The sequence below is a fragment of the Phalangium opilio genome, unplaced genomic scaffold (genome assembly GCF_054372755.1).
Source record: "Phalangium opilio isolate 3A_F unplaced genomic scaffold, DU_Popi_V2 ptg000070l_1, whole genome shotgun sequence".
Taxonomy (NCBI): domain Eukaryota; kingdom Metazoa; phylum Arthropoda; class Arachnida; order Opiliones; family Phalangiidae; genus Phalangium; species Phalangium opilio.
Window position 1 is genome coordinate 13,869,457 of NW_028324182.1, and position 23,595 is coordinate 13,893,051.

Consider the following 23,595-nt stretch of genomic DNA (forward strand, 5'->3'; position numbering starts at 1 on the left):
AAACATATTAGATATCTTTTACTTTTTGAAAAAAAAAAATCAATATCAAAGGCGAAAGTGGACAACTCAGCGAGGCCGATATCGATATTTTGGGTTTGGTCTTGTTCATAAATTTTCTACATTAGTATACTACTGTATGTAGTTTGTATATCCATGTATTCACGCCAAAAAGAAATGGTGGCATTTTTCAAAATAGCCGTTGTGGCGTCTCATCGGGAATACACAGTAGAAGTAGCTGTACGTTCGTCCCATTGCAAGGCGTTACGAAAGCCGTGGGTCTACCTTTACATATGGAATCTTTGGGTTGAAATGAACTGTAATTTTGAGGAGAGGTATTAGGAAATGTCACGCCCCGCTCGGGATTACTTAAACACCGATTGGTTATTACGACAATGACGTTTATTTCCCCATGCTCCTTGCATTTATGAAAGAAAGAAAAAAAGATTTAGGCGCTGCGGGGGTTGTTACTCTCTGTTCACAACACTCAAGGCTAGATTTGGTCAGACTCAGAGAGACATAAGCCGTTGGTTCACTCCCGTTATTTTCAAAATTAGTTTTTCTTTTAAAGCTTGTGTAAAAAGGTGTTGAAAATACAGTAAATATTATCCAAAAAATGCCATTGTTCTCTAGTAAATTTTCACTTAAAAAAACTCCTCCGAGGAAAACGGCGTCTCTTTCAACCGTAAGAAGGGAGCTGGAGGCGAATCAAGAGTTTGGCATCGAATACGGGGACATTAAATTACATTTGGGCGATCAAGAGTGCGTTTTCGAGAATGGGCAATGGATCGTCGGTAAGGAGACGATATATTCTCGGTGCGCTCGGAATTTTTCCCCATAGGGTGTATGAACAGGGGGCCGGAAGTGGGGTTAAAGACGGGGGTAAAATTCGGGCTGCAACCGTCGGTACGGATGAAAGCAGACTGGGAGAGAAGGAAAATCAATGGAGTAACCTCTATGCCTCTATCTTCCCCTCGCAACCGTCCGTCCAGGTTGATAACCTTCACTGAAAGAAAAGGGGGAGCCAATAGCCTGCCAACCGTCGCTCTCAGCCTAGCACCCTGTTCAGTTCACGCTCTTGTACAGACACTAGGCAGGCAGGCTGCTGGCTGGCTTACCCTCATGGCCTCCTATCTCTCTCAGACTCTCTCTTTCCTAGCTTCGGATAAATTAGGTCTATTTTCGTTTCACCCGCGTCAGCTGGCAACCGTTCGCACAAGGACTTGGCCAAGTTGAAAAAACAAAATCAACAATTAATCGATGAAAATAATTCACTTAAAATGAAAGTCGAATTACTGCTCGATATGGTTAGTGTAATCTCGTGGTTAAATGAGACAATTTCGGTTTAATTAAAAGTAATTAAAAACAATCGTTCTTTAGCTAGCGGAAACGACAGCGGAGTTCCATCAACAGGAAGTAGAGTTAGAGGAAGTTAGGAAAAAGTTACAACAAAGAAGATAGTCGAAGAAGAATAAATATAAGCCTAATTATTATGTATATAATTGATTAAAATGAAATAAATTCTTTTGAAACTTAATAATTTTTAAACGTGTCATTTGGTGTAATGTAAATGGTAATTTACATTCTATTAAAATGATTGGTATAGTGACGACATAAACAGTATATCTAGGGCTGTATAGCATCAGGATACCAAGTAATAACAGTGTTTTCCTTTAGATTAGTAGCCCCAACATCGAGTTTCAGAGTCTAAATTAATATTTAATTGTTAGTATTGGGCTTAATTAGTAATACCTTCTATTACTAGTATTAAAAAGGAGCTAATCACTTAATTTCATAAGTATTCTGAATAATAATTACTGTAAACGCGATATGTACAGATTATTATTTAGTGATTAGCCCCTCGGGTATTGGTTAGTGTAAATAGAAAAGTTCGGACTGTACAAAAAAGAATAGTTTGAAATATTCGTGTACTAACCCTCTTCCGAGTGTCGTAGTTCGAATGCAACCTCAACATTTTGTTATCGATTTGGGCGTAGGATACGGGTCCGTCTATTCCCATAACTATAATGTGGTCTAGAATCATCGGGGATGGTTCACTATCCTTTAATACTTTAATATTCAAAGTGTTCTGTGAGGAGAGACGGAGCGAAAACGATGACTTTTAAATATCTATATACTTTCCTTGCCAAATATTTATGCGAAATCAAAACACTCACGTTTGCCACTTCGAACGAAATCAAATTATATTGGTTGTCGCCGATGGGATCTGCGAATAATAGAAACGAGAAGAAATTAAAATTAGTTGCTAAAATAATGTAGATTAATTTAAAAACGGAATTTGGAAGAACTATTTTATTTACCAATAGAATCTCCATCGTCCCAATAAAGATCGCCTTGGGCTTGTCCGTTTTCATCCAAAGCAATCAACAAATGGAAGGGATTCTTGCGACTAGAAATTTAAAAAAAAATTTATAACCCAATTAAATTTTGAAGCAAACTTGAAATACAATAAAACAAATACCTACCTTTCAACAATTCTAGTCGCCGGAACTTGAGCGGGAATAACATTCCCTCCTTTTAGCAAAAGGGGGATATGATCAACTGGCGCGTCAAACGTCATGTCACTTCCTTGACTGACGATTTGTTCCAGAGTGTAATAATCATACCACACTCCTTTCGGGATGTAGGAGGTCACATTCACTTTGCCCTGTACTTAAATAATTTAGTATTTAGTTGTTTCGAAGTAATGTTACTTAAACCTACTTGTTCCAAAACCGGGATAACAAGTAGAGATTTTCCCCATAAGAATGAGTTTTTGATTTTGTATGTTTGAGGATTATTTGGGTATCTATGTACGGTATAAATTTTACCATAACATCCTTTATCTTGTCATAAACCACGACTTACTCGAAGACCAGCGACCTGATTGTCGGCACACCATCAATGTGGCTATGGTACAAGAGAGTGTACAGATGGGGCAGGAGGTAGTATCGTATATGGTAGACCTTCTTGTGCAACGCTACCATTTCCGGTCCCATGAAGGCCGGGTCTTGTTCCTAGAAAGCAATTAGCTTCAAAATTAAAGACGCGAGTCAGACTTTCGAGGCAATCTTACGATGGTGTCGAAATCATTGTGATTCCTAGAGAATGGGTAGAAAGCACCGAGTTCCGTCCATCTTTGACACAATTCGAACGTAGTGTTACCAGCAAATCCACAAATGTCCGAACCGACCATCGGTATACCGTACATATTGAAGGTGATCATTCCTGTGACGCAATATTTATCTTAGCAACAATTTGACTAAATAGGAAATGGTTACGTACGTTCAACAGAATCTTCAAGGTATTCCCAACGTGACAATACGTCTCCTAACCAATGAGCTCCATATTTTCCGTATCCAGGGAAGGTGGATCTTGATAGAATGAACGGTCTTCTTTTGAGGATTTGAGTCATGGCTCTAAAAATACGAGACACTGCTTGAGAGTCTCATCAAGGAGCAGCATTAAGATATGTCTAACTAGTACTTATTGGTGGCAATGCCCTCTTGCAACCCGTAGAGATTATGAGCATAGTAATGATCCCCGATGAACTGTTTGGCGCTCAAACAAATGGAACCGTTGTACAACATGTCTTTACCAGGGACAAACGGAGGATGATCTAATGTATTTTCAGCAGGACAACCTGTAAGGGAACCGTTAGCGAAACCAAATGGCTCGTTCATGTCCTAATTACGAAAACGTTTGTTAGAATTATGGGTGCGTTTCTCTTATAGCTTGCCGACTTACAATCCAAGCCCCATCATAATCAATTTCATAGTGAAATCTTTCGAACTGCCTGATCCAATAACCTTCGGTTTTAGGATTGGAAAAGTCTGGGTAGATAGTTACTGGTTGCCATACCTGTCCAGTTAAATAGGTTCTGAATGTAACAAATATATTGTAACAACTACGGAAGACGTACACGAAATTCAAGTATTTCTCCTTTGTAATCCTTAATCAAGATGTCAAGATCTCTAGCTTCATCTGATGGTGCATAAGCGCCGGGAGTCGAATTTCCGTCTAAGCCCGGATCCTAAAAATCGATATTACAAAATTTTATCTTTAATTGCACCTGAGTTGTTTGCGTCAAGACCTACGTGAATCATCATGTAATGCATGCCTTCATCGTGAATATCTTTGACCAATTCTGGTAACCCGGCGTATCTGACACGATCGTAGGTAAAACACTTACGATCCTCCATGTAATCAATGTCATTCCATTGTGTTTCCTTCAAACATAAAGGTTCCATTGAAAAGTTTAAAAACACACCTTCAACGACCAAAACGTACGAAGTACAACCCAGCGTCCACGTTACGTTTCCAAGCTTTTCTGGTTTCTTCGGTGCTGTTGTATTGGTACCGGCATAAATGGAAACCAAGAGACCAATAGGGTGGCAGGAAAGGTCGCCCAATGACGCTAGTATACTGAGAAATCACCGAATCAGAGTTCGGTCCCAAAAATATGAAAAAGTCGAAAATGCCACCAATGGGTCTAAAGGTTATTTGTTCACTTTCGTACGCAGTTATCTCTAAAAAAATAAGAGGTTAAAGATCATATAAAGGAAGTTATTAGACACGACGCGAAACACTGACCCATAGCGTTACTGTTCAGTAAAAACACTCCGTGTGATTGTTTAGTTTTTTCAATGTTCAGGAAAAATGGATGTGATCCGTATAAATTTAAATAAGGGTAGCCCTAAAGCAATATTCGATTAGAGAAAATACCATCATTAGTTAGTTGGTGCACTAACCGCTCTGACCAGTTCTCCTCTGTTGTAAAGAACATATCTTTGTTTCTTTCCCCCGCGCATTGTTCCAGTACCGGTTGAATGTTCTCCAATTCCAGACAAGTACTTGGTCGACAAACGTGTGGAAATTTCCAAAAACTGATCCGATAAAACCAGAGCGCCGACGCTTGTATCAAAACTGTATATTATCAACAAGAATTAATTCAATCACATCTGTCAAATCGTGAAAAACATTAGAAGACTTACATAGTTTCATTCGTCGATTTTCTGGTCACTTTGATGGACAGTGGTTTGTCACCCATAGACACCTCGTAGTTGAGAGACGCATTCTTACCAATTGGTGGGAATCTCGGGATAACAGGAACCGGTGGTTCGAACCTTTTCGTGTCATTATCAGTAATCTGAGAACATAACACGAATTTAACTGTGTTTAACATTCCCATCATTTAATAAAGAATTTACCCTAATTCTAAGAATGTCCTTGGTCAAATACTGCACGGTAACTCTAAGGGTTTTAGCGTCCCCTTTGAAACCGGATGGGGTTGTCAAAGTGGAGGTGGCTTCCAATCCATTGTCATGTTTTTCAGTTAAGGTTCTCGTGTACGACTGGTACACTGGCGGATAGTAACAAGACGGTACTTGAAGATTGTCCTTGGAAGGAGTCCAGCAACATTTTTTGGCCACGCAGTCCTTCTCCTGCGGATCATCCTGAGCCGGTAGACAATCTATTCTATCAGCGTCTTGGATGTTCGCGCAGACGTTATCTTGGGCATTGACGAACGGCACGAGAAAGCCACAAAGGGCCAACACGATGAGGACTTTCATAACTTCTCTGATCAGTTTCATATGTTGAAATGCAGCGATGTAGATGTGATAAACGCGGGAATATTTAACCTCGGCCTTGACAAAAGTTTCTACTAGAGATAAACTTCTAAGCGTACGTAGAATCGAAAATAACTTATTTACTCGGCTAAAAACAAGTTCATATACGGTAAGGTATTAGAAGATGTACGCTAAGCTAGGGAGCACCTGTTTCGGAGCAATTGGAAGTTTCATGACGCGTTGACGCCCCTCGTATCAGTTTTATTTACTGGAATAACGCGAAAATTCGACCTTGACCTTGACTAACGTTTATATCAGACAATAGAACGCTTTAGCTCAGGAGACCGAAGCCTTCCGGGATTGACAATGGCAAGAAAGTAATAAGTAGCAAAAAATATTATCGTGGCTTTTTCTGAAGTGCGTCTTTAATAAAAATAAAAGATAACTATACTCAAACCCTTCTTTTATACTCTTCTACATCAAGTTCCACGTTATCACTGAACAAGTGAACATTGCTTCATTTGCATCTCTTCACTTCGTCAAAAACAATTTGAGATAAAAGGAAAACAAAGATATCGATTTTTTTCTTTTAATTATGAAGCAATTATCAAGAAAAAACCCTATATCCATTGTTATTGTTATTTTCATAAAACTTAGGGTAGATAAATAATATGTAAACCAAAGCATTTCTGGCGAACCATTGTTATAGACTTAAGATTAACGGTGACCTTGTGCGCGAAACTAAAAACTTATTCCTCAACAACATTTATTAGGCCTACCAATAATGGCTTTAATGTATAAAGTAAACAACTTTACCATTCTTGTTTTCACGAGTATCTCAATCTCTAGGTTTCTAGAGAAAAATAAATGAACTCTCCAGTAAATACACTTAATTATTGCATATAATATTGATTAAAATAAAATTGAGTTTATTTCAATCTTAATATTTTTAAATGGTAATTTATAATACATTTAAATGATTAGTGCGCGATGTTATTAAAATATAATATTATATAGTAAAATCCTACATCCCTGGTGGTGTAACATCAGGATCCCAAGAAATAACAGTGTCTTCCTTCAGGTCGGTTCTCAATGCATCGAGTTTCAGAGTCTAAATTGATATTTAAGTGTTAGTATTGAGCCTAATTACTAATATTAAAGAGGAGCTAATCGCTTAAATTCAGAAGTAATATGAATATTAAGTGGATGTACAGATTATTATTTGGTGATTAGCCCCTCGTGAAATGGTTAGTAAAAATAGCACAGTTCGGACTGCCCAAAAAAAGAATAGTTTGAAATATTTGTGTACGAACCCTCTTCTTAGAGTCGTAGTTCGAATGCAACCTCAACATTTTGTTATCGATTCGGGCGTAGGATACGGGTCCGTCTACTCCCATAACTATAATGTGGTCTAGAATCATCGGGGATGGTTCACTATCCTTTAATACTTTAATATTCAAAGTGTTCTGTGAGGAGAGACGGAGCGAAAACGATGACTTTTAAATATCTATATACTTTCCTTGCCAAATATTTATGCGAAATCAAAACACTCACGTTCGCCACTTTGAAAGTAATAAAATTATACTTGTTGTCGCCGATGGGATCTGCGAATAATAGCAATTAAAATTAGTTTCTAAAATAATGTACATTAAGAAAGAACTATTTGATTTACCAATAGAATCTCCATCGTCCCAATAAAGGTCGCCTTGGGCTTGTCCGTTTTCATCCAAAGCAATCAACAAATGGAAGGGATTCTTGCGACTAGGAATTTAAAAAATTAATAACATAATTAAATTTAGAAGCAGACATGAAATACAATAAAACAAATACCTTTCAACGATTCTAGTCGCCGGAACTTGAGCGGGAATAACATTGCCTCCTTTTATTAAAAGGGGGATATGATCAACTGGCGCGTCAAACGTCATGTCACTTCCTTGACTGACGATTTGTTCCTGAGTGTAATAATCATACCACACTCCTTTCGGGATGTAGGAGGTTACATTCACTTTGCCCTGTATTGTTGAAGTAATTAGTTATAGTTCTTTCAAACCAGTGGATAATTGAAACCTACTTGTTCCAAAACGGGGATAACAAGTAGAGATTTTCCCCACAGGAAAGAGTTCGTTATTTCATACGTATTGAGATCATTTGGGTAGCTAAGTATAAAAGTTTTAAGTTGATGCATTTCATCTCATCAATTAAAGATCTAAATATGACTCACTCGAATACGAGTGACCTGATTGTTGGGACACCATGAACGTGACTATGGTACAAGAGAGTGTACAGATGGGGTAGCAGGTAGTAACGTATCTGAAAGACCTTCTTTTGTAACGCCACCATGTCCGGTCCCATGCCCACCGGGTCTTGTTCCTATAGAAACAATTAGTTTCAAAAAAAAAAAAAAAAAAAAAAACTTCCCCATAGGCTTTAGAAAAAATCTTACGATGGTGTTGAAATCATTGTGGTTCCTAGAGAATGGGTAGAAAGCACCGAGTTCCGTCCATCTTTGACACATTTCATAGGTAGTGTTTCCAGTAAATCCACAAATGTCCGAACCGACCATCGGTATACCGTACATGTTAAAGGTGATCATTCCTGTGACGTGAGAGTTATTTTAGCAATAATTCGGTTAAATAGGAAATGCTTACGTACTTTCAACAGAATCTTCAAGGTATTCCCAACGTGACAATACGTCTCCTAACCAATGAGCTCCATATTTCCCGTATCCTGGGAAGGTGGACCGCGATAAAATGAATGATCTTTTCTTGAGAACTTGAGTCATGGCTCTGAAATTACAAGACAATAGTTGAAAATCTCATCAGGGAGTCGGTAGCATTAGAACAATTACTTGTTAGTGGCAATGCCCTCTTGGAACCCGTAGAAGTTATGAGCGTAGTAATGATCGCCGATATATTGTTTGGCACTCATGCAAATGGAATTGTTGTACAAGAGGTCTTTACCGGGGACAAACGGAGGATGGTCTAATGTATTTTCAGCTGGACAACCTGTAAGGGAACCGTTAACGAAACCGGATGGCTCGTTCATATCCTAGTTATACGAAAACGTTTGTTAAATTTATCATTGCATGTTTTGTATCGATGACTTACGATCCATGCCCCGTCATAATCGATTTCATCGTGAAACCTCTTGAACTGTCTGACCCAATAATCTTCGGCTTTGGGATTGGAAAAGTCCGGGAACACAGTTACTGGTTGCCATACCTGTCCAGATGAAATGGCTTTTAATGTAACAATCTGATTGCAACAAATACGGAAGACATACAAGAAATTTAAGTATGTCTCCTTTGTAGTCCTTAATCAAGATGTCAAGTTTTTTAGCTTCATCTGATGGTGCATAAACGCCGGGAACAGTGTCTCCGTCTAGACCTGGGTCCTAAAAATCAACATAATTTGATCTTTAATTGCACCTGGATTATTTCTGTTGAAACCTACGTGAATCATCATGTAATGCATCCCTTCATCGTGAATATCTTTGACCAATTCAGGTAAACCGGCGTATCTGACACGATCGTAGGTAAAACACTTTCGATCCTCCATGTAATCAATGTCACTCCATTGACCTTCCTTCAATTACAAAGGTTCCATTGAAAGGTTTAAAACGTGCACACCTCCAATGACGAACACTTACGAAATATATCCCCGCGTCCACGTTACGTTTCCAAATTCTTCTGGTTTCTTTGGTGGTGTTGTATTGGTAACGGCATAAATGGTAACCAAGAGACCAATAGGGTGGTAGGAAAGGCCGTCCAATGACGCTAGTATACTGAGAAATAACCGAATCGAAGTCCGGTCCCAAAAATATGAAAAAGTCGAAAATGCCACCAATGGGTCTAAAGGTTATTTGTTCACTTTCGTATGTAGTTATCTCTAAAAATATAATAGGTTAAAAATCGTATAAAGGAAGTTATTAGACACGACGCGAAACACTAACCCATAGCGTTACTGTTCAGTAAAAACACTCCGTGCGATTGTTTAGTTTTTTCAATGTTCAGGAAAAATGGATGTGATCCGTATAAATTTAAACCAGGATGACCCTAATGCAATTTCCGATTACGAACATTATATCATCATGAGCAAATATAAAAGAGTCTGTTGACACACTCACGGCTCTAACTAATTCTCCCCTGTTGAAAAGGGGATATCTTTGTTTCTTTCCCCCGCGCATGGTACCAGTACCGGTCGCATGTTCTCCAATTCCATACAAGTACTTGGTCGACAAACGTGTGGAAATTTCCAAGAACTGATCCGATAAAGCCAACGTACCGACGCTCGTATCAAAACTGTATATTATCAACAAGAATAATTTCTATTACGTCCATTGCAAAGTCTACGAACACGTGATCGGCAGGTGTATTGCACTAGTGTGGCTTAGTCATTTGTTTTTCTCGCGGCAGCCATATTGACAGTAAATATAAATTCGAAAATCATTAAATCAAAGACTTACATAGTTTCACCCGTCGATTTTCTGGTCACTTTGATGGACAGTGGTTTGTCACCAATAGATACCTCGTAGTTGAGAGACGCATTCTTACCAATTGGTGGGAATCTCGGGATAACAGGAACCGGGGGTTCGAATCTTTTCGTGTCTTTATCAGTAATCTGAGCAAACGACACGAATTAAACCGTGTTGAACATTCCCTCAATCATCCCCATCATATAAATTTACCCTAATTCGAAGAATGTCCTTGGTCAAATACTGCACGGCAACTCTAAGGGTTTTAGCGTCCCCTTTGAAACCGGATGGAGTTGTCAAAATAGAAGTGGCTTCGAATCCAGTTTGGTGATTGCTTTTTAAGTAGGTCCTGTAAGACTGGTACGCCGGCGGATAGTAACAAGACGGTACTTGGAGATTGTCCTTGGAAGGAGTCCAGCAACATTTTTTGGCGACGCAATCCTTTTCTTGCGGATCATCCTGGGCCGGTAGACAATCTATTCTATCAGCTTCTTGGATGTTCGCGCAGACGTTTTGGGCATTGGCGATCGCCACGAGAAAGCCACAAAGGGCCAAGACGATGAGGACTTTCATAACTTCCCTGATCTGCTTCACCTGTTAGAATGCAACAATGTAGAGGCGCAGGGATATTTAACCTTGGCCTTGACTAAATTTTCTATAAGAGACAACAGAACTCTAAGGAGATCGAAGCCCTCTATGATTTGACTAGCGGGACTTCGAATTAAAATGCCTTTCCTTACCTTTTAAGCGTAAAATCTGAAACAACTTTTCACGCTTAAAAACAAGTTCATGTACGGTAAAGCATTAGAAAAGGTAGGCTAAACTAGGGAGCACCTGTTTTATACCTAGCTGTATGGCGTGAATTCACCTTTTTCCCAGTTGGTATAACTAGGATGATAGTTTCTATCCTCTTTTATCATAAACTGCTCAACATCAAGGTGAAATTTGCGATACGTATGTAGGCCTATATGTATAAACAAAAAACGTACCCGTTGGTGTTTTCTGTTTGGCAAACGAGAGATTATCGTGTATGGGAACCCTTCCTCTTGAGCCTAAAATATTTTTCCGACTTGGTTAAAGAGTGCGCAGTGTTTCCTTAAAATAAAAGGTAGTTATGGTCTAGCCCGTCTTTTATAGCCCTTTATACTATAGCCATTTCAACGTAATCTGATGTTGCTTCACGTGTATATCTTCATTCTGTCGAAAGTAATTTTAGATAAAAAATGAAACGTAGATATCGATATTTCTTTTAATCATTAAGACGAACCCATATACCTCTTTCATCAATTGTTTTTGTTTTTTCCATCACACTCATAGATATTTGAAGATAATCTATGACCTCGAAACTGTATATTCTACTATAACTTTTCATCTCCTGAAGACTCAGAAATGGGAATTTTTGGTCAGGCGAGATTTTAAGTGTTTTGCGACAATCTGGGATTTCAAAATAACTTAAGTATTTGCGTCGTAAGGAATTTACTATCTTGTACAGATATAATCGGCTGATGTTCCATTTAAAGAGGTTTTAGAGGTTGGTTACTAAAAACAATTGATAATATGGTGATGGGTTGGTTCAGGGTGTGGATATGAAAACCTACATATTTATCAGCGACACACTTCCTAGAAACCTAATGAACGTGTCGATTCTTTAAAATTCAAATTGGCAAATCAAAATCATGAATATAAAGAGCTCTGGGTGATGTACAAAATTAAAATTTTATAAACACTCTCAAAAGCTTTTCCCCTTTAAACATTATCTCTTATCTCTGGTTGATGTTTTAGATGTAATTCATAAACGTTGGCCATTATTAAAATTTAGTTTAAGTTGAGCAACGCAATTTTTACAGGCAAAGCTCTAGCAAAAGTTAATAATACATCTACAAGTGTACAGAGCTACAGGCTAGTTTATGAAAGCATGCTAAAGATCTTTTTGATTTTCGCGGCACTGTAGTACATTTTTCCGCCACAGGGATCGCTCAAAGATTAAAAATAACAAACAAACATGGCGGTTTCGTAAGCGGAGAAGAGTGGATAGATAGGTGTTTAGGTTTTTTGCGCTAAATATCAGAAAAACAAGGCTGAAATTGGTCTAGTAGTGCACTTTTAAAGAGCTACTTAATTACGAAGGAGTAGGCCAGTTTTGTTCTCGCAGATTTCCCCAAATTTGCTTCTATAATATAAAAATTGACCTAAGCCTTGGATAACACAATGCCTGCCTATGAGCTATCTTTGATATTGAAAATAATGCAGAGGGTAAGCCGCGTCTAATTTAAACTAGATTAAATATAACTAATAATAATTACACGAATATTATAATTAGCCCGAAGCTAAAGCTACTCTGAAACGCGCGGGAGAAGCCATTTTAACGCGAAATGGAATTATTAGAAAGATTGAAAATTTGGGAACTAAATTTTTGCCTTTTCCAATTAGAGCTCATGATAATAATCATGAAGAGGGGAGGTAATTAATTAATTTAAAATTAAGTTTTAATAAATTTTAAATACCTTTATTATCATCTCCTGCAGTTACTTCCTGATTCATTTTGAAAGTTCACCAAAGATTCTTTCTGATTTAACTGATCATTGTAAAAGAGACATTGATATTATTAAACCTCATATTATAAGCAAAGAAACATTTAATTACCATCCTCCTAAGTCTTGTAGCTTAGAGGAGGAACTATTACCACCAGCTTTAAGACCTAGTGTAAAAGAATTGCTGAAACAAAGTAAAAGAAGACGTAGTGCTTACAAAATAAATTAAATAAAATAAAATAAATGTACTAATTAGAATTTGTAATAAATTTATTGATTGTATTGCGACATATTCTCTTTCTATATCAATTAATTATTTATAAATTCTTACAATGCGCACGCAACCTTACCTAAAAAATTTCTCATCATATGATTTCATTTCAAAAAGATATTAGGCCTATTCTTGGTTTTGGTTTTGGTTTTGGTTTTTAATTTCTAAAAATTAAGGGGTATTAATTAATTAATTAATTTTGGTCCTTACTGGTCCCTTTCCATTAACATAATTTAATTTAATCTAACTAAAAAAATACAACAGAATATTATGAACTTAATTTCTGAATTTAGAAAAATTTGAATTACAAAAATAGGCTTATTTCTTTTGACCATTGTACAAAAAAAAAAAAATAAATGGAACAGATGCTGGATTAACTCTTTGAACACAAACCAAGCCACAAAATATTAACATTTAAAGTTTTAAACACAATTTTTTGGCCCCAATAATTCTTTATCAAATAATAATAATAAATTTAAAAGATGGTGAAAAAAATAAGGAATTTTTTTTAAAGAACATTTTGGCTCCATTTACAGGAATATTTTTTTGTGAATAATTTGTAATCCAATTTGTTCACATGTGTCTCGTGTTGCCAAAATTAATGCCACTCGCATTAGCCCCTGTATTTGTTCCACTTTGAAGGCCAATGATGGTTTGTCCCGCTTTTAGCTGTTCCTCAGTAAAATGACGAATGTTTTGGTCAGCCTCTTTTGGACCTAAAGACCTTACTCCAAATTTGGAAGCCTAAATTTACCCATATTATAGTTAATACCAATTTAATTAAACTCAAATGTATTAATTATTAAATGACAATGTTAAATAAATGCCAATTTTCGTTAATAAAATTTAATTAAGGTTTTAAAGTGATTAATTAAACAAATTTCAAAATTAAAACCGCCAGCCTGTAAGTTGGCTTCCCTTTAAACACTGATGCAGACTTTACAACAAACCTACAGGGGGCGTGACCCGTCAATTTTAAGCGAGGGGCTAATCACTTATTTTTGTTGTTAGTGTCAAAAAAAAACATTGGCATTTACCAATTAACCTTATTCCTGATCAGCGCCACCTACCCGTAGCGGCGACTTTGAGGACTACTGTAATCGGCAAGCCAATCAGATGTCGCTAAAATCTGGTGACGTCACTGACGGGCACTCTCGGGGGTCTTACCAAAAATGACGTCACCAGATTTTAGCGACATCTGATTGGCTTGCCGTTTACAGTATTTCTCAAAGTCACCGCTATGGGTAGGTGGCGCTGATCAGGAATAAGGCTAATTGTCATTTTCTTTCAAGATTTAGAATTGTTAGTCAATAAAAAACATCAAAATACTTTTCGGGCTAGGGATTGAATGCAAATACAAACGGAGTTGAGATTCTGACTTTCCCATAAATCAACAGTTTGAAAAGTCTCTTCAGCGGGAACACCCAATTCCTTGGCTTTCTCCAAAAATAGGTTAATATTTTCCATGCACTTGAACGCCATGGTAGTTTTGTTTATCTTTTTATCAGGGATCATGCCTGGTTGCAATGAGTTAATTAACCTTAAAAACACGAGAAAGAGAAGGAAATACTTTTCCATCAAACATTCTCTCAAAACGCGGTCCGGTTTCCCCATAGGGTGGACCCGACCGTGGACTAGTGTGGTGGTCAATGACCCTTTGGGGAAGGGAAGTAACCGCGAGATACTGAGGTCCCCTATGGGCGCCAAGGCCCGCCCCTATGACACGGAAATCCACCCCTTGTTGTCCCCTTTAAGTATTTCAAAGTGTTACTACCTGCAAAGAACAGTTCCATCTTTTAACTGTTTGTGGAAATTATCCATACTGCCATCAGTATCAAGTTCAATTCCGGTAACTTCTTGAACCCAATTTAACATTTCAGCAGCCAAAACTTGATCATATTTGGCTTGAATCTGCATTTTTATATATTTGGAATTGGAACTATTAAAAAATATAGACTACGCGTAGACCTATAGCATATAACGTTAAAATTTTTATCTCTGATCAGACTAAATCAAGTGCTTCTTAAATATTTAAGTACTTGTCAATATCATTGGTGTCGAACACTAGCTCAGCGGAAGTATATTTTGATTCAAGTCTCTTCGATACAATTTTTATTAACATGAAACGATATTTAGATAGTGTTCGACCCCTCGCAGTGACGTCATAAGGCCTACCGCTTCGCTACACCGTTATATTTTGGCCTATTTTATGTATTTAGGGAGTTATTTACGTAATATTAGCGTGAATAAATTGCTTATTAATTGTTATTTGACCCAATTAATGAAAATAATCCTTATAGTACGTAGAATTAACAAAGTAACGGGGAATAAAAAGTAAAACTGAATGTCATTAAATTTCGGTATCGGATTTCTGTTCTAAACTCGAAAGGCAATCGAATTACCGTGAAATATTTAACTACCGGTACCGTGAATGCATTGAAAAAGCTGCATTTACACGCATCTTTAAGCGTTAACATAGACCGCACCCATACATACATATATATAGGTGAAAAATAAACCACCGCTAAGATTTCCTAAAATAATTAAAAATAATTTACCTTTCTATGAGATTCGGCTGCCAATCCGGACTTGGTCGCTCTGTTTTCAGCCATGCTTGTATTGTTTATAGTAGTGGTTTAATGAGCGTTAATTTTAAAGAAATTGCTACTTTTTAACACGGTTGAAAGATTTTACCCGCGGAAAAAGCCGGCCTGTGTGTACGTAAAATGAGACTAGCTTCGTCTGCAGACCCTTCCCGCTCTTGCCACTGATTCCACTCACTCTCCTAGTGGTGACGTCATTCTTTTAAGAGAACTCTACACCCATGACGTAACAAAGGGGCGGCTATTTTAAATCGTAAAAAAGTAGGCAGAAAATTACAGGTAAAATGGCGGTTTACTCTCACTGGTCATGTTCTTTGCTAGACTATTTGACCCAATTGTTGGTGTGTTTTTTTTTTGCAATAGATAAACAAATTTTAAAGTGATATTAGAGAAGATTTCTAACGCGTATTTTTGGCGGGAAAGAATTTAAGGGGGAGGGGGTGTTTAGGTTCACCTAATTATGATTAAACTCTAATGTATCATTCCTAAATAGGAATTTTTCAATTTTTAGGTCAAAATCTGCTTTATATTGCCATAGAGTGAATACAGGAAGCTTTGTGACATAAGTCTACGAGAGGGGTCGGATACTTATGGTTTTTTAGGTTAACTACAATTCAATCGTGTTAATTAATAGGATTACCTTTCACCTTATTGAATTTACCGTTCCATCTAATCAAGGAACAAACCCCCATATTTCGCAAGAGATACAAAATAATTTAATCAATATCACACTATAATCAATATGACGTCACTATTTAACTCGAATTTACGTCAAATAGTTCCTTTATTCCATAATTCAACGCACACCAAAGCTATGAATACTAAATTTATTACAAATTAATTACTATTTTAGGTCTATAATAAATGTATATGGGCTAGTGTGGTGGTTTTTATCAACAACCGCAGAAACTTCCCGTTTCCGTTAGGGGAGAGGGTTGGAATTTTTTCGACTATTCGTTTTCGCATCATCAGATGGTTTTTTTAGGCATCTCCCGAAACTGGCACGTGACGGGAGGCAAGTAAAAATGGCGCGAAAATATTTTCCCTCCACTGTTTTAGGTATAAATTTTTACACCCACGCTATTCAAAGTGACGTAACAAAAGTCTGTGCTAGAAAACAAAAACCTTGACTCTTGAAAGTTTAATTTTACAAGTGGAATAAGAAGCTCTTCTCGAAACTCTCTATGGGACATCGAATTTTTCTCTATGAGCTTTCTTTGTTTCCTTTGAACGCTCTATTAGAAAAATCTGCTGTGCTCCCCTTTTCCAAAAAGTGTACTCGTTATCATAATTAAATGGTTTTTCATTTTTTCATAAACAACTCAGTCCCAAAGCAAAGTCATCCTTCGACAATTTCTCATAATAATTTGAAAACTAAGGTTAATATCCTAGTTATTAAGCCTAAATTCTTAACGACTACGTAACAATGGATGGAAATTAACGCTGCATCAAAAGATAAAAAAAATCAACCAAGATAAAATCGTTGATGAGTTAAGTCTTACCCAGTCTAGGGGGAAACAAATTCCCAAATTTTTTCCTAGTAAAAGCCCACCCACCGCAAAAATTCCTTCCAAAGATAAAAAAACAAAATTATCATTTACGTAAAAGTGCATACTAGAAAATATATATATAGGACTAAATGTATAGATATGGTTCTAGGCCTAAATGATCTTTCATATAAATTGGAATTACTGTAAAACTTTTCTATAAAAGGCTAAGAAAATGCTGGTCTCCATCCAGGGCCAAAAGGATAACTGGGAGGAGGAGGAGGGGAAGACATTATTAAAGACTTACTTGTAGATTATAATGACCTAAAAAGAAAATAAAACGGCGCGTTTACAATCAAGTTTCTTGTTCTTAAAAACTTTCTACTTGAAAAGCAATAAGTATTTAGGCTTGTATCTTTTTTAAACGCAACTGAAAATCCTTTTAAAAGAGGCCCTACATATTATTTTCTTATTTTTTTTCTTTCGGTGTTTGGGAATTTCAAAAAAAAAAAAATCTTTGGCGAAATATGACCAAGTTTATATTACAAACTATACCCATACTTTATACGATACGTTCTTCGTTCTATGGAAGTGTAGATGAGTGAAGAACGCGAGGGGGTAACCACAATATCAGTTGAACCGTGGAAGAACTGTCCGAGAGGCCAGTCACTAAGCCTAACGCTTTAGTACTTCACTAAAGGCATTACGCGCCCCCACAGATAATTTGAGGCAACCATAATCGGTGGTGTAAAGGAAATTTGAGAGAAAGATTAGCCCCTCGGAAAGAACTCTCAAAAGTTCGATAAGGTATATAATCTAAAGCTAGCCATAAATTTTTCTAACCCACTTGGGAATAAGGGATTTTTTGAAGCCATATTAAAGTTCTTAGTTGTAATAATATTTTGTTAGGAATAGCTTAACTCTATATGGGCTGCGGTTGGTTTATATACTGTCGAAAAGAGACTACCAGAGAAGTGGCTAGGGTACTTTTCTCTTGCAGGGGACCCCTATCCGTTCAATTAAAAAAAAAAAAAAATATATATACGCGTTGAGTCACTTTAGGTTAGCCATTTCTATAAATGGGCATATGAAAGAGGAAGTTATAAATTGAAAGAGAGACTTAAGGAATGCGTTGGACCAACACAGACGGGAGTTATCTAACCCTAACTGACACGTCTCCCATAGGATCCCCACCCCCTCCCCAATAATAAGGAAAGTATGGGCTTGCAACTAATCAGTATTGGGATTTTGTGAAATTACTGAGCTCAAATCCAAAGTATTACCATAAGTACATAAGATATGTTCCATAAGTTGTCACTGGTTATACTGAGAGCTTGGCCCATTTGTTATAACCTGAATTATTAGGTATCAACGCCGGTTTCCCTTAATAGGCTCAATACATAGTCAATTTTAAGGACATAGCCCTGCGGGACTACTTGTTTGCATAACTCGGTCCCTCCCAGAGACAAAACGGGACGTCCCTAGCTAGAGCCTCAAAGCAATCCATCAAATTGAAAGATTTTGAGTTTCAGGTTGCATCACAGAGAGAAATAAGGGTGGGGGGACAACCTTACCAATAGTGTGAAATTTCTTATCAGCACACTCCATACCATACTTGTAACTATATAAGCTTAAAATTCCTTTGATCTCATCATAAGTTGATAAGACATGTTGGGCATAAGTTTGTCACTGGTTACAAACTGGAGTTTGTCATGAAATGATTGAAGTAACTCATAGATTCGAGGTTAAACGACGCCTAGTGAGGCGCTGTCAAAGGCTTAGTACAGGCTAAATAGTACCTCAAAGGCTTAGTACAGACTAAATAGTACCTCAAAGGCTTAGTACAGACTAAATAGTACCTCAAAGGCTTAGTACAGGCTAAATAGCACTTCAAAGGCTTAGTACAGACTAAATAGTACCTCAAAGGCTTAGTAAAGACTAAATAGTACCTCAAAGGCTTAGTACAGACTAAACAGTACCTCAAAGGCTTAGTAAAGACTAAATAGTACCTCAAAGGCTTAGTAAAGACTAAATAGTACCTCAAAGGCTTAGTACAGACTAAAAAGTACCTCAAAGGCTTAGTACAGACTAAACAGTACCTCAAAGGCTTAGTACAGACTAAATAGTACCTCAAAGGCTTAGTACAGGCTAAATAGTACCTCAAAGGCTTAGTACAGACTAAATAGTACCTCAAAGGCTTAGTACAGACTAAACAGTACCTCAAAGGCTTAGTACAGACTAAACAGTACCTCAAAGGCTTAGTACAGACTAAATAGTACCTAGATGAACTGCAATTTTACAGTTCTGTAGCATGGAATAAACTTTATTATGGAATAAACTTATGATCTAATTAAACGAGCTGATAGTGATAATATTTTTTTGGCCTTTTTTTTATGTTTAATCTCTTTTTCTATAACAGCTAGATACATGTATATACATACAGAATTACAGATTTTCGTTAATTGACGCGTTCTCTTTCTCTCTCCCTTTTTGTACATGATATAATTTTATAAACTCTGCACATTATTTACATATTTAAAAAAAAAGAAACAACTTTTTTTTTTTCGCATCAAAAAATTAAATTTGAATTTGCGAAACTAACAAATTAAAAATAAAATAAAAAAAATCTCAGAGTGCAAATAAAATAATAATAATAAAAAAAAATTAAAAATGATTCAACAGTTTCCGTTTCCTAAGAGTGTCCCTCTTAATTTATACCTCTTTCTCTCTTCATTCACGATTATGATTGGTTAAAAAAAAAGTAAACCATACCTTTGTTTGCTCTCCTGGTTTCTCCCTCTTCAAAATAAAATTTGTTATCAATCCTTACCCTATCAGTGGTATTTTTAATTTTTTATGGCAAATTAATTATTTTTTGCATTTTTCAATTTTTTTTATATGCCTTCATTACTTCATTAATGATCTCCCCCCCCCTTTCCTCCCTCCTCAATAATTAATGTTGTTTAGTGTTTATTTTAGTTATTTTATTAATTGGCTGGATCAGTTTTGGCAGTGACCATGGTTGAGCTTGTACTGCGCCAACTGTTTTTACGTTGTTGAGGCGGTTGGCTGGATTTCATGACGGAAGCGAACCAAGAAGCGACATCTACATTTGCCGTCTCGTACCTCTGGATAAAGGGATGCTCCTGTTTTTTTTTTTTTGGGAAACACGCCCATCCCAATTGGAGTAATTTAGATTATTTTGAGCAAAAATAATATGGGTTTAATTTGACTGAATTGCCTGACTTTATCAGAAATTTTAAATTTAGTTTTTAATTGTTGTAATAATTCTAATATTAAAGATATTTCAAAAAAAGGATTTGATACTTGAAATTTGAAAGTTATATCAATTGTTTTTCAAAATTATAGGCCTAATATCAATTGTTTTTCAAAATTATAGGCCTAATATCAATTGTTTTTCAAAATTATAGGTCTAATATCAATTTTTTTTTCAAAATTATAGGTCTAATATCAATTGTTTTTCAAAATTATAGGTCTAATATCAATTTTTTTTCAAAATTATAGGTCTAATATCAATTTTTTTTCAAAATTATAGGTCTAATATCAAATTTTTTCAAAATTATAGGTCTAATATCAAAACTTGGGTCTAATATCAAAAATCTTTCAAAACCAAAGGTCTAATATCAAAACTTTTCCAAAATTATGGGTCTAATGTGAAAAATCTTTCAAAATCAAAGGCCTAATATCAAAAATCTTTCAAAATCAAAGGCCTAATATCAAAAATCTTTCAAAATCATGGGTCTAATATAGAAAATCTTTCAAAATTATAGGTCTAATATCAAAAATATTTCAAAATCATGGGTCTAATATCAAAAATTGAAAAATATTTCAAAATCATGGGTCTAATATCAAAAATTGAAAAATATTTCAAAATCATGGGTCTAATAAAGAAAATCTTTCAAAATTAAAGTAATAATACTGAAAATATTTCAAATATCAATTTAAACAAAGAATTTTTCAAAAACTTTCTCTGGGCCTACTACAACCTTTCAAAACAATTCCTTCCATCAGACATTTCAGTTGACTAAAAAGTCTAAAAAAAACCATACTTACCAAGAGTTTCCCATATTTTGGCCTGTCTTTATAGTTTTTTGTTAGACTAAAATACAAATAAAATAAAATAAAACAAACAAACCCCAGGCCATTTTAAAACATTATTTCCAAATATCTTCTTCTTCCTTCTAACAACAACAACAATATTTATATTTACCATTCTCTAATGAAACTATTGAAATCCATAGAGAATCCCCCTTCTAAGGGTAATCTCGGTGGATCCTCTTGCAGTACCTTACTTAAAACTTCAAAATCAGTTTTGCAATCTTTATATGGAAACTTGCCAGTTGCCAATTCAACCTAAGACAAGAATTTAGACCAATTTTATTTAGTCTTTTAGTCTTTTACTCTTTTTCTTTTCACAAAAGAAAGAAAAATAAATTTCTCTTGGCTGGTTACAAACATACCAAGGAAATTCCTAGACTCCAGACATCAGCTCTAATATCGTAATCGGGTTTAGAAGGGTCTGGTGGGTCAATTCTTTCCGGCTAAGATAAAGATTTTTATTAATTTATGCAATTAGATATAAATTAAGTAGCACTTTTAGTTTTTTTAGATAATATTCAGTGATGTGCGAGTCCCGTTTTTTCGGTTTCAAGCCGAGTCCGAGTATCGAAACTAATTTCTTATCGAGTATCGAGCCGAGTCTCAAAAATACTTTCGAGTATCGAGTATTTAGATAGGTCAAATTTTGTTTGTTCTTTCGAGTAATTATCGAGTCTCAAATATTGACTTGTCGAGTAGCAATTTTGTAAATTTCTTGAAAATAACGAAGATTTTCAATTATCTAATATCGAACTAGTTCAAAATGATTGTTAGTGATCAATTAAACATTGAACAGGTGATTTTCAAAATAAATATCATGAACTCATCGTCTGCTATAGTTGTAAGCCTCGGACTCGAGTATTTAAAATGTTAAAAAGCTACTCGAATCTGTCTCGAGTATCTCAATGTGTTGTTATCGAGTATCGAGTCGAGTACTTGAACAGAGTACTCGAACTTAACGAGTACTCGCACACCCCTGATAATAATAGAACTCTTACAGCCATATACGCTGCACAACCCGCTGATCTTGTTTTGGCTTTGGAATCTACCAATCTTCCGCTAATACCAAAATCACACAATTTTACAGTTCCATTTTCATCCAAAAGTATATTAGATGGTTTAACATCTCTATGAATTACACCGTGATGTTCTTTTAAGTAGTTTAAAGCTTTGACAATCTGTGATAAAGATTGTTTTAAACTTTGTAGCCATTTTTAGATAAAGTCGAAGCATTTTCTTACGGAGACTGCTAATTTTCCTACAATAGGTTCAGGTATAGGGGCTTGTAGCCTCTTTAATAACTTGTCCAAACACGTGGACATAAGTTCCATACAAATCCAAACATCAGATTCCGTGATGAAATAGCCGTAACACTGTACAATATGAGGGCAATCGTGACATCTCAAGACCACATCCAAATCCATTGTTATCCTTTTGTTCTCTTCTTTATTGCCCGATCGTCTCATTTGTTTCACAGCCATAATTTTTTCAGATGCTACATGTTGCATCTTAACTACGTGTCCGCAAGTCCCCGTTCCCAATTCACCCATATGCTCTAAATCTTTGATATCAGAGTGATATTTCTATTATAATAATAACAATGGTTAAATCCTACTTAAACTTTAACGTTAAAAATGCCTTTGATAATTACTTTTCCATCTATTGTTAATATATTTGCCTGTTTGGTAATTTCCTGAAGTTTAGAGTCACATTCATTCCTGATTAAATTAATTTAAATTTCGTATAAAAACGTAAATTGCATTGCAATGTTTATTAAAAACAATGCATCAAACCTTTCAGGAAGCTGTCTAAGAGGAGGAGTGTTAAATGGTAAATTACGTCTTATGGCAGACCTATCTGGTCGTCCTGGTGCCCCAAACTCGCCTAAGTTGACTGTAAAATAGTTAATTTACATTCGTACCGGGCCTAAAGACACTTTGCCATTGCATTATCGCGAAAAAATTAACATTATGTAGGCCAGCCACACTCAATGACCCAGAACCAACCAAAACATGGTGATTTATTTTCTGATTAAATGTATCCCCCAATCTTCCGTCTTATTTCCCCATTAATTTAATAACCTTTAAAGGGTTAAAATAACTACAAATCATAGCGATATTTTTGTAGGAAAGTTTGCATTTCATTGTAAACTAACGCGAACAGTAAATACACAAACAATTTAAAAAACAACCCGAAACCAAAACAGCGAGAGTCCAAGACCAAGGCCCAAATCAAGAGCTCTTTGTATTAAAAGGTTTATTTACTTACGGGAACGTATAAGAGGCCTGGGAGTATTTCTTGGACTTTGTTGGGCATTTAAATTTAAATCTCTAGGTAATCTGTCTTTAGCTTCGTTTTCCGCTTTTAATCGGGCTTGTAAATTTTGGAGCTTATTGTGAAACGAAGCCATAGTCGCCATTTTAAACTATTTTTACCAATTTACCAAAAGTTGGCTAATAAATATTTTACACCTTGACGGGAGCATAGCCCACTCGCTCGAGCAGCTTACGTCGTGTTGCGCGTGATCGAGTGGGCTATGACGGG

General features: G+C 36.1%; 6 protein-coding genes across 7 annotated transcripts; 2 read left to right on the plus strand and 4 right to left on the minus strand.

The window, feature by feature from the left end:
- Window positions 1–179: 179 nt before the first annotated feature.
- Cby (beta catenin antagonist chibby) lies at window positions 180–1,537 on the plus strand. 2 transcript variants are annotated; one of them, XR_016368999.1, is made up of 4 exons: window positions 470–523; window positions 631–791; window positions 1,198–1,304; window positions 1,378–1,537. XR_016368999.1 is itself a non-coding variant. In XM_089843336.1 (3 exons), exons 1-3 carry the CDS (start codon window positions 614–616, stop codon window positions 1,456–1,458), a joined length of 366 nt encoding a protein of 121 aa, XP_089699462.1. In that variant the 5' UTR covers window positions 180–613; the 3' UTR covers window positions 1,459–1,537. The 2 variants fall into 2 exon arrangements, 1 of the variants encoding a protein (XP_089699462.1); XM_089843336.1 differs by having other exon boundaries at window positions 180–791.
- On the minus strand, window positions 1,535–6,007 carry LOC149661827 (lysosomal alpha-glucosidase-like). The gene is made up of 18 exons (XM_089843327.1): window positions 5,208–6,007; window positions 4,992–5,146; window positions 4,749–4,923; window positions 4,591–4,693; window positions 4,288–4,526; window positions 4,095–4,226; window positions 3,920–4,030; window positions 3,745–3,858; window positions 3,484–3,683; window positions 3,283–3,416; window positions 3,074–3,225; window positions 2,866–3,014; window positions 2,722–2,806; window positions 2,484–2,665; window positions 2,319–2,407; window positions 2,175–2,224; window positions 1,934–2,086; window positions 1,535–1,704 (listed from the first exon to the last, which is right to left on the minus strand). The coding sequence occupies exons 1-18, from the start codon at window positions 5,589–5,591 to the stop codon at window positions 1,624–1,626; spliced, it is 2,688 nt and encodes an 895-aa protein (XP_089699453.1). The 5' UTR covers window positions 5,592–6,007; the 3' UTR covers window positions 1,535–1,623.
- Window positions 6,008–6,475: 468 nt separating this feature from the next.
- On the minus strand, window positions 6,476–11,306 carry LOC149661828 (lysosomal alpha-glucosidase-like). Its single transcript, XM_089843328.1, has 19 exons — window positions 11,030–11,306; window positions 10,254–10,634; window positions 10,032–10,186; window positions 9,693–9,867; window positions 9,519–9,621; window positions 9,216–9,454; window positions 9,020–9,151; window positions 8,850–8,960; window positions 8,675–8,788; window positions 8,416–8,615; window positions 8,220–8,353; window positions 8,011–8,162; window positions 7,789–7,937; window positions 7,639–7,723; window positions 7,398–7,579; window positions 7,240–7,328; window positions 7,122–7,171; window positions 6,881–7,033; window positions 6,476–6,678 (listed from the first exon to the last, which is right to left on the minus strand). Exons 2-19 carry the CDS (start codon window positions 10,611–10,613, stop codon window positions 6,592–6,594), a joined length of 2,670 nt encoding a protein of 889 aa, XP_089699454.1. The 5' UTR covers window positions 10,614–10,634; window positions 11,030–11,306; the 3' UTR covers window positions 6,476–6,591.
- A 717-nt stretch (window positions 11,307–12,023) lies between these two features.
- mRpS6 (mitochondrial ribosomal protein S6) lies at window positions 12,024–12,859 on the plus strand. Its single transcript, XM_089843335.1, has 3 exons — window positions 12,024–12,293; window positions 12,361–12,500; window positions 12,566–12,859. The coding sequence occupies exons 1-3, from the start codon at window positions 12,249–12,251 to the stop codon at window positions 12,798–12,800; spliced, it is 420 nt and encodes a 139-aa protein (XP_089699461.1). The 5' UTR covers window positions 12,024–12,248; the 3' UTR covers window positions 12,801–12,859.
- On the minus strand, window positions 12,824–15,626 carry LOC149661830 (myophilin-like). Its single transcript, XM_089843334.1, has 4 exons — window positions 15,401–15,626; window positions 14,617–14,753; window positions 14,172–14,382; window positions 12,824–13,586 (listed from the first exon to the last, which is right to left on the minus strand). Exons 1-4 carry the CDS (start codon window positions 15,452–15,454, stop codon window positions 13,416–13,418), a joined length of 573 nt encoding a protein of 190 aa, XP_089699460.1. The 5' UTR covers window positions 15,455–15,626; the 3' UTR covers window positions 12,824–13,415.
- Window positions 15,627–19,304: 3,678 nt separating this feature from the next.
- On the minus strand, window positions 19,305–23,590 carry hep (hemipterous). The gene is made up of 9 exons (XM_089843331.1): window positions 23,320–23,590; window positions 22,845–22,944; window positions 22,703–22,769; window positions 22,293–22,634; window positions 22,050–22,229; window positions 21,414–21,494; window positions 21,164–21,306; window positions 21,007–21,052; window positions 19,305–20,078 (listed from the first exon to the last, which is right to left on the minus strand). Exons 1-9 carry the CDS (start codon window positions 23,468–23,470, stop codon window positions 19,920–19,922), a joined length of 1,269 nt encoding a protein of 422 aa, XP_089699457.1. The 5' UTR covers window positions 23,471–23,590; the 3' UTR covers window positions 19,305–19,919.
- Between the last annotated feature and the right edge of the window lie 5 nt (window positions 23,591–23,595).

Excerpts from the sequence above, each read along its gene's own strand:
- Cby (XM_089843336.1), top strand. The coding sequence starts at position 614 with ATGCCATTGTTCTCTAGTAAATTTTCACTTAAAAAAACTCCTCCGAGG. Across the intron at positions 792-1,197 it reads GAATGGGCAATGGATCGTCG|CTGGCAACCGTTCGCACAAG; the intron begins GTAAGGAGACGA and ends CACCCGCGTCAG. Across the intron at positions 1,305-1,377 it reads TCGAATTACTGCTCGATATG|CTAGCGGAAACGACAGCGGA; the intron begins GTTAGTGTAATC and ends ATCGTTCTTTAG.
- LOC149661827 (XM_089843327.1), bottom strand. The coding sequence starts at position 5,591 with ATGAAACTGATCAGAGAAGTTATGAAAGTCCTCATCGTGTTGGCCCTT. Across the intron at positions 4,527-4,590 it reads ACTGAACAGTAACGCTATGG|AGATAACTGCGTACGAAAGT; the intron begins GTCAGTGTTTCG and ends TTATTTTTTTAG. Across the intron at positions 4,031-4,094 it reads TGCATTACATGATGATTCAC|GATCCGGGCTTAGACGGAAA; the intron begins GTAGGTCTTGAC and ends ATCGATTTTTAG.
- LOC149661828 (XM_089843328.1), bottom strand. The coding sequence starts at position 10,613 with ATGAAAGTCCTCATCGTCTTGGCCCTTTGTGGCTTTCTCGTGGCGATC. Across the intron at positions 8,789-8,849 it reads GAGACATACTTAAATTTCTT|GTATGGCAACCAGTAACTGT; the intron begins GTATGTCTTCCG and ends TCATCTGGACAG. Across the intron at positions 8,616-8,674 it reads ATTATGACGGGGCATGGATC|GATATGAACGAGCCATCCGG; the intron begins GTAAGTCATCGA and ends TCGTATAACTAG.
- mRpS6 (XM_089843335.1), top strand. The coding sequence starts at position 12,249 with ATGCCTGCCTATGAGCTATCTTTGATATTGAAAATAATGCAGAGG. Across the intron at positions 12,294-12,360 it reads TATTGAAAATAATGCAGAGG|CCCGAAGCTAAAGCTACTCT; the intron begins GTAAGCCGCGTC and ends TATTATAATTAG. Across the intron at positions 12,501-12,565 it reads AATAATCATGAAGAGGGGAG|TTACTTCCTGATTCATTTTG; the intron begins GTAATTAATTAA and ends CATCTCCTGCAG.
- LOC149661830 (XM_089843334.1), bottom strand. The coding sequence starts at position 15,454 with ATGGCTGAAAACAGAGCGACCAAGTCCGGATTGGCAGCCGAATCTCAT. Across the intron at positions 14,754-15,400 it reads CAGCCGAATCTCATAGAAAG|ATTCAAGCCAAATATGATCA; the intron begins GTAAATTATTTT and ends ATAAAAATGCAG. Across the intron at positions 14,383-14,616 it reads GATGGAACTGTTCTTTGCAG|GTTAATTAACTCATTGCAAC; the intron begins GTAGTAACACTT and ends CGTGTTTTTAAG.
- hep (XM_089843331.1), bottom strand. The coding sequence starts at position 23,470 with ATGGCGACTATGGCTTCGTTTCACAATAAGCTCCAAAATTTACAAGCC. Across the intron at positions 21,053-21,163 it reads AATAGTTTCATTAGAGAATG|TCTAACAAAAAACTATAAAG; the intron begins GTAAATATAAAT and ends TTTGTATTTTAG. Across the intron at positions 20,079-21,006 it reads CAAAATATGGGAAACTCTTG|GAGCATCCCTTTATCCAGAG; the intron begins GTAAGTATGGTT and ends AAAAAAAAACAG.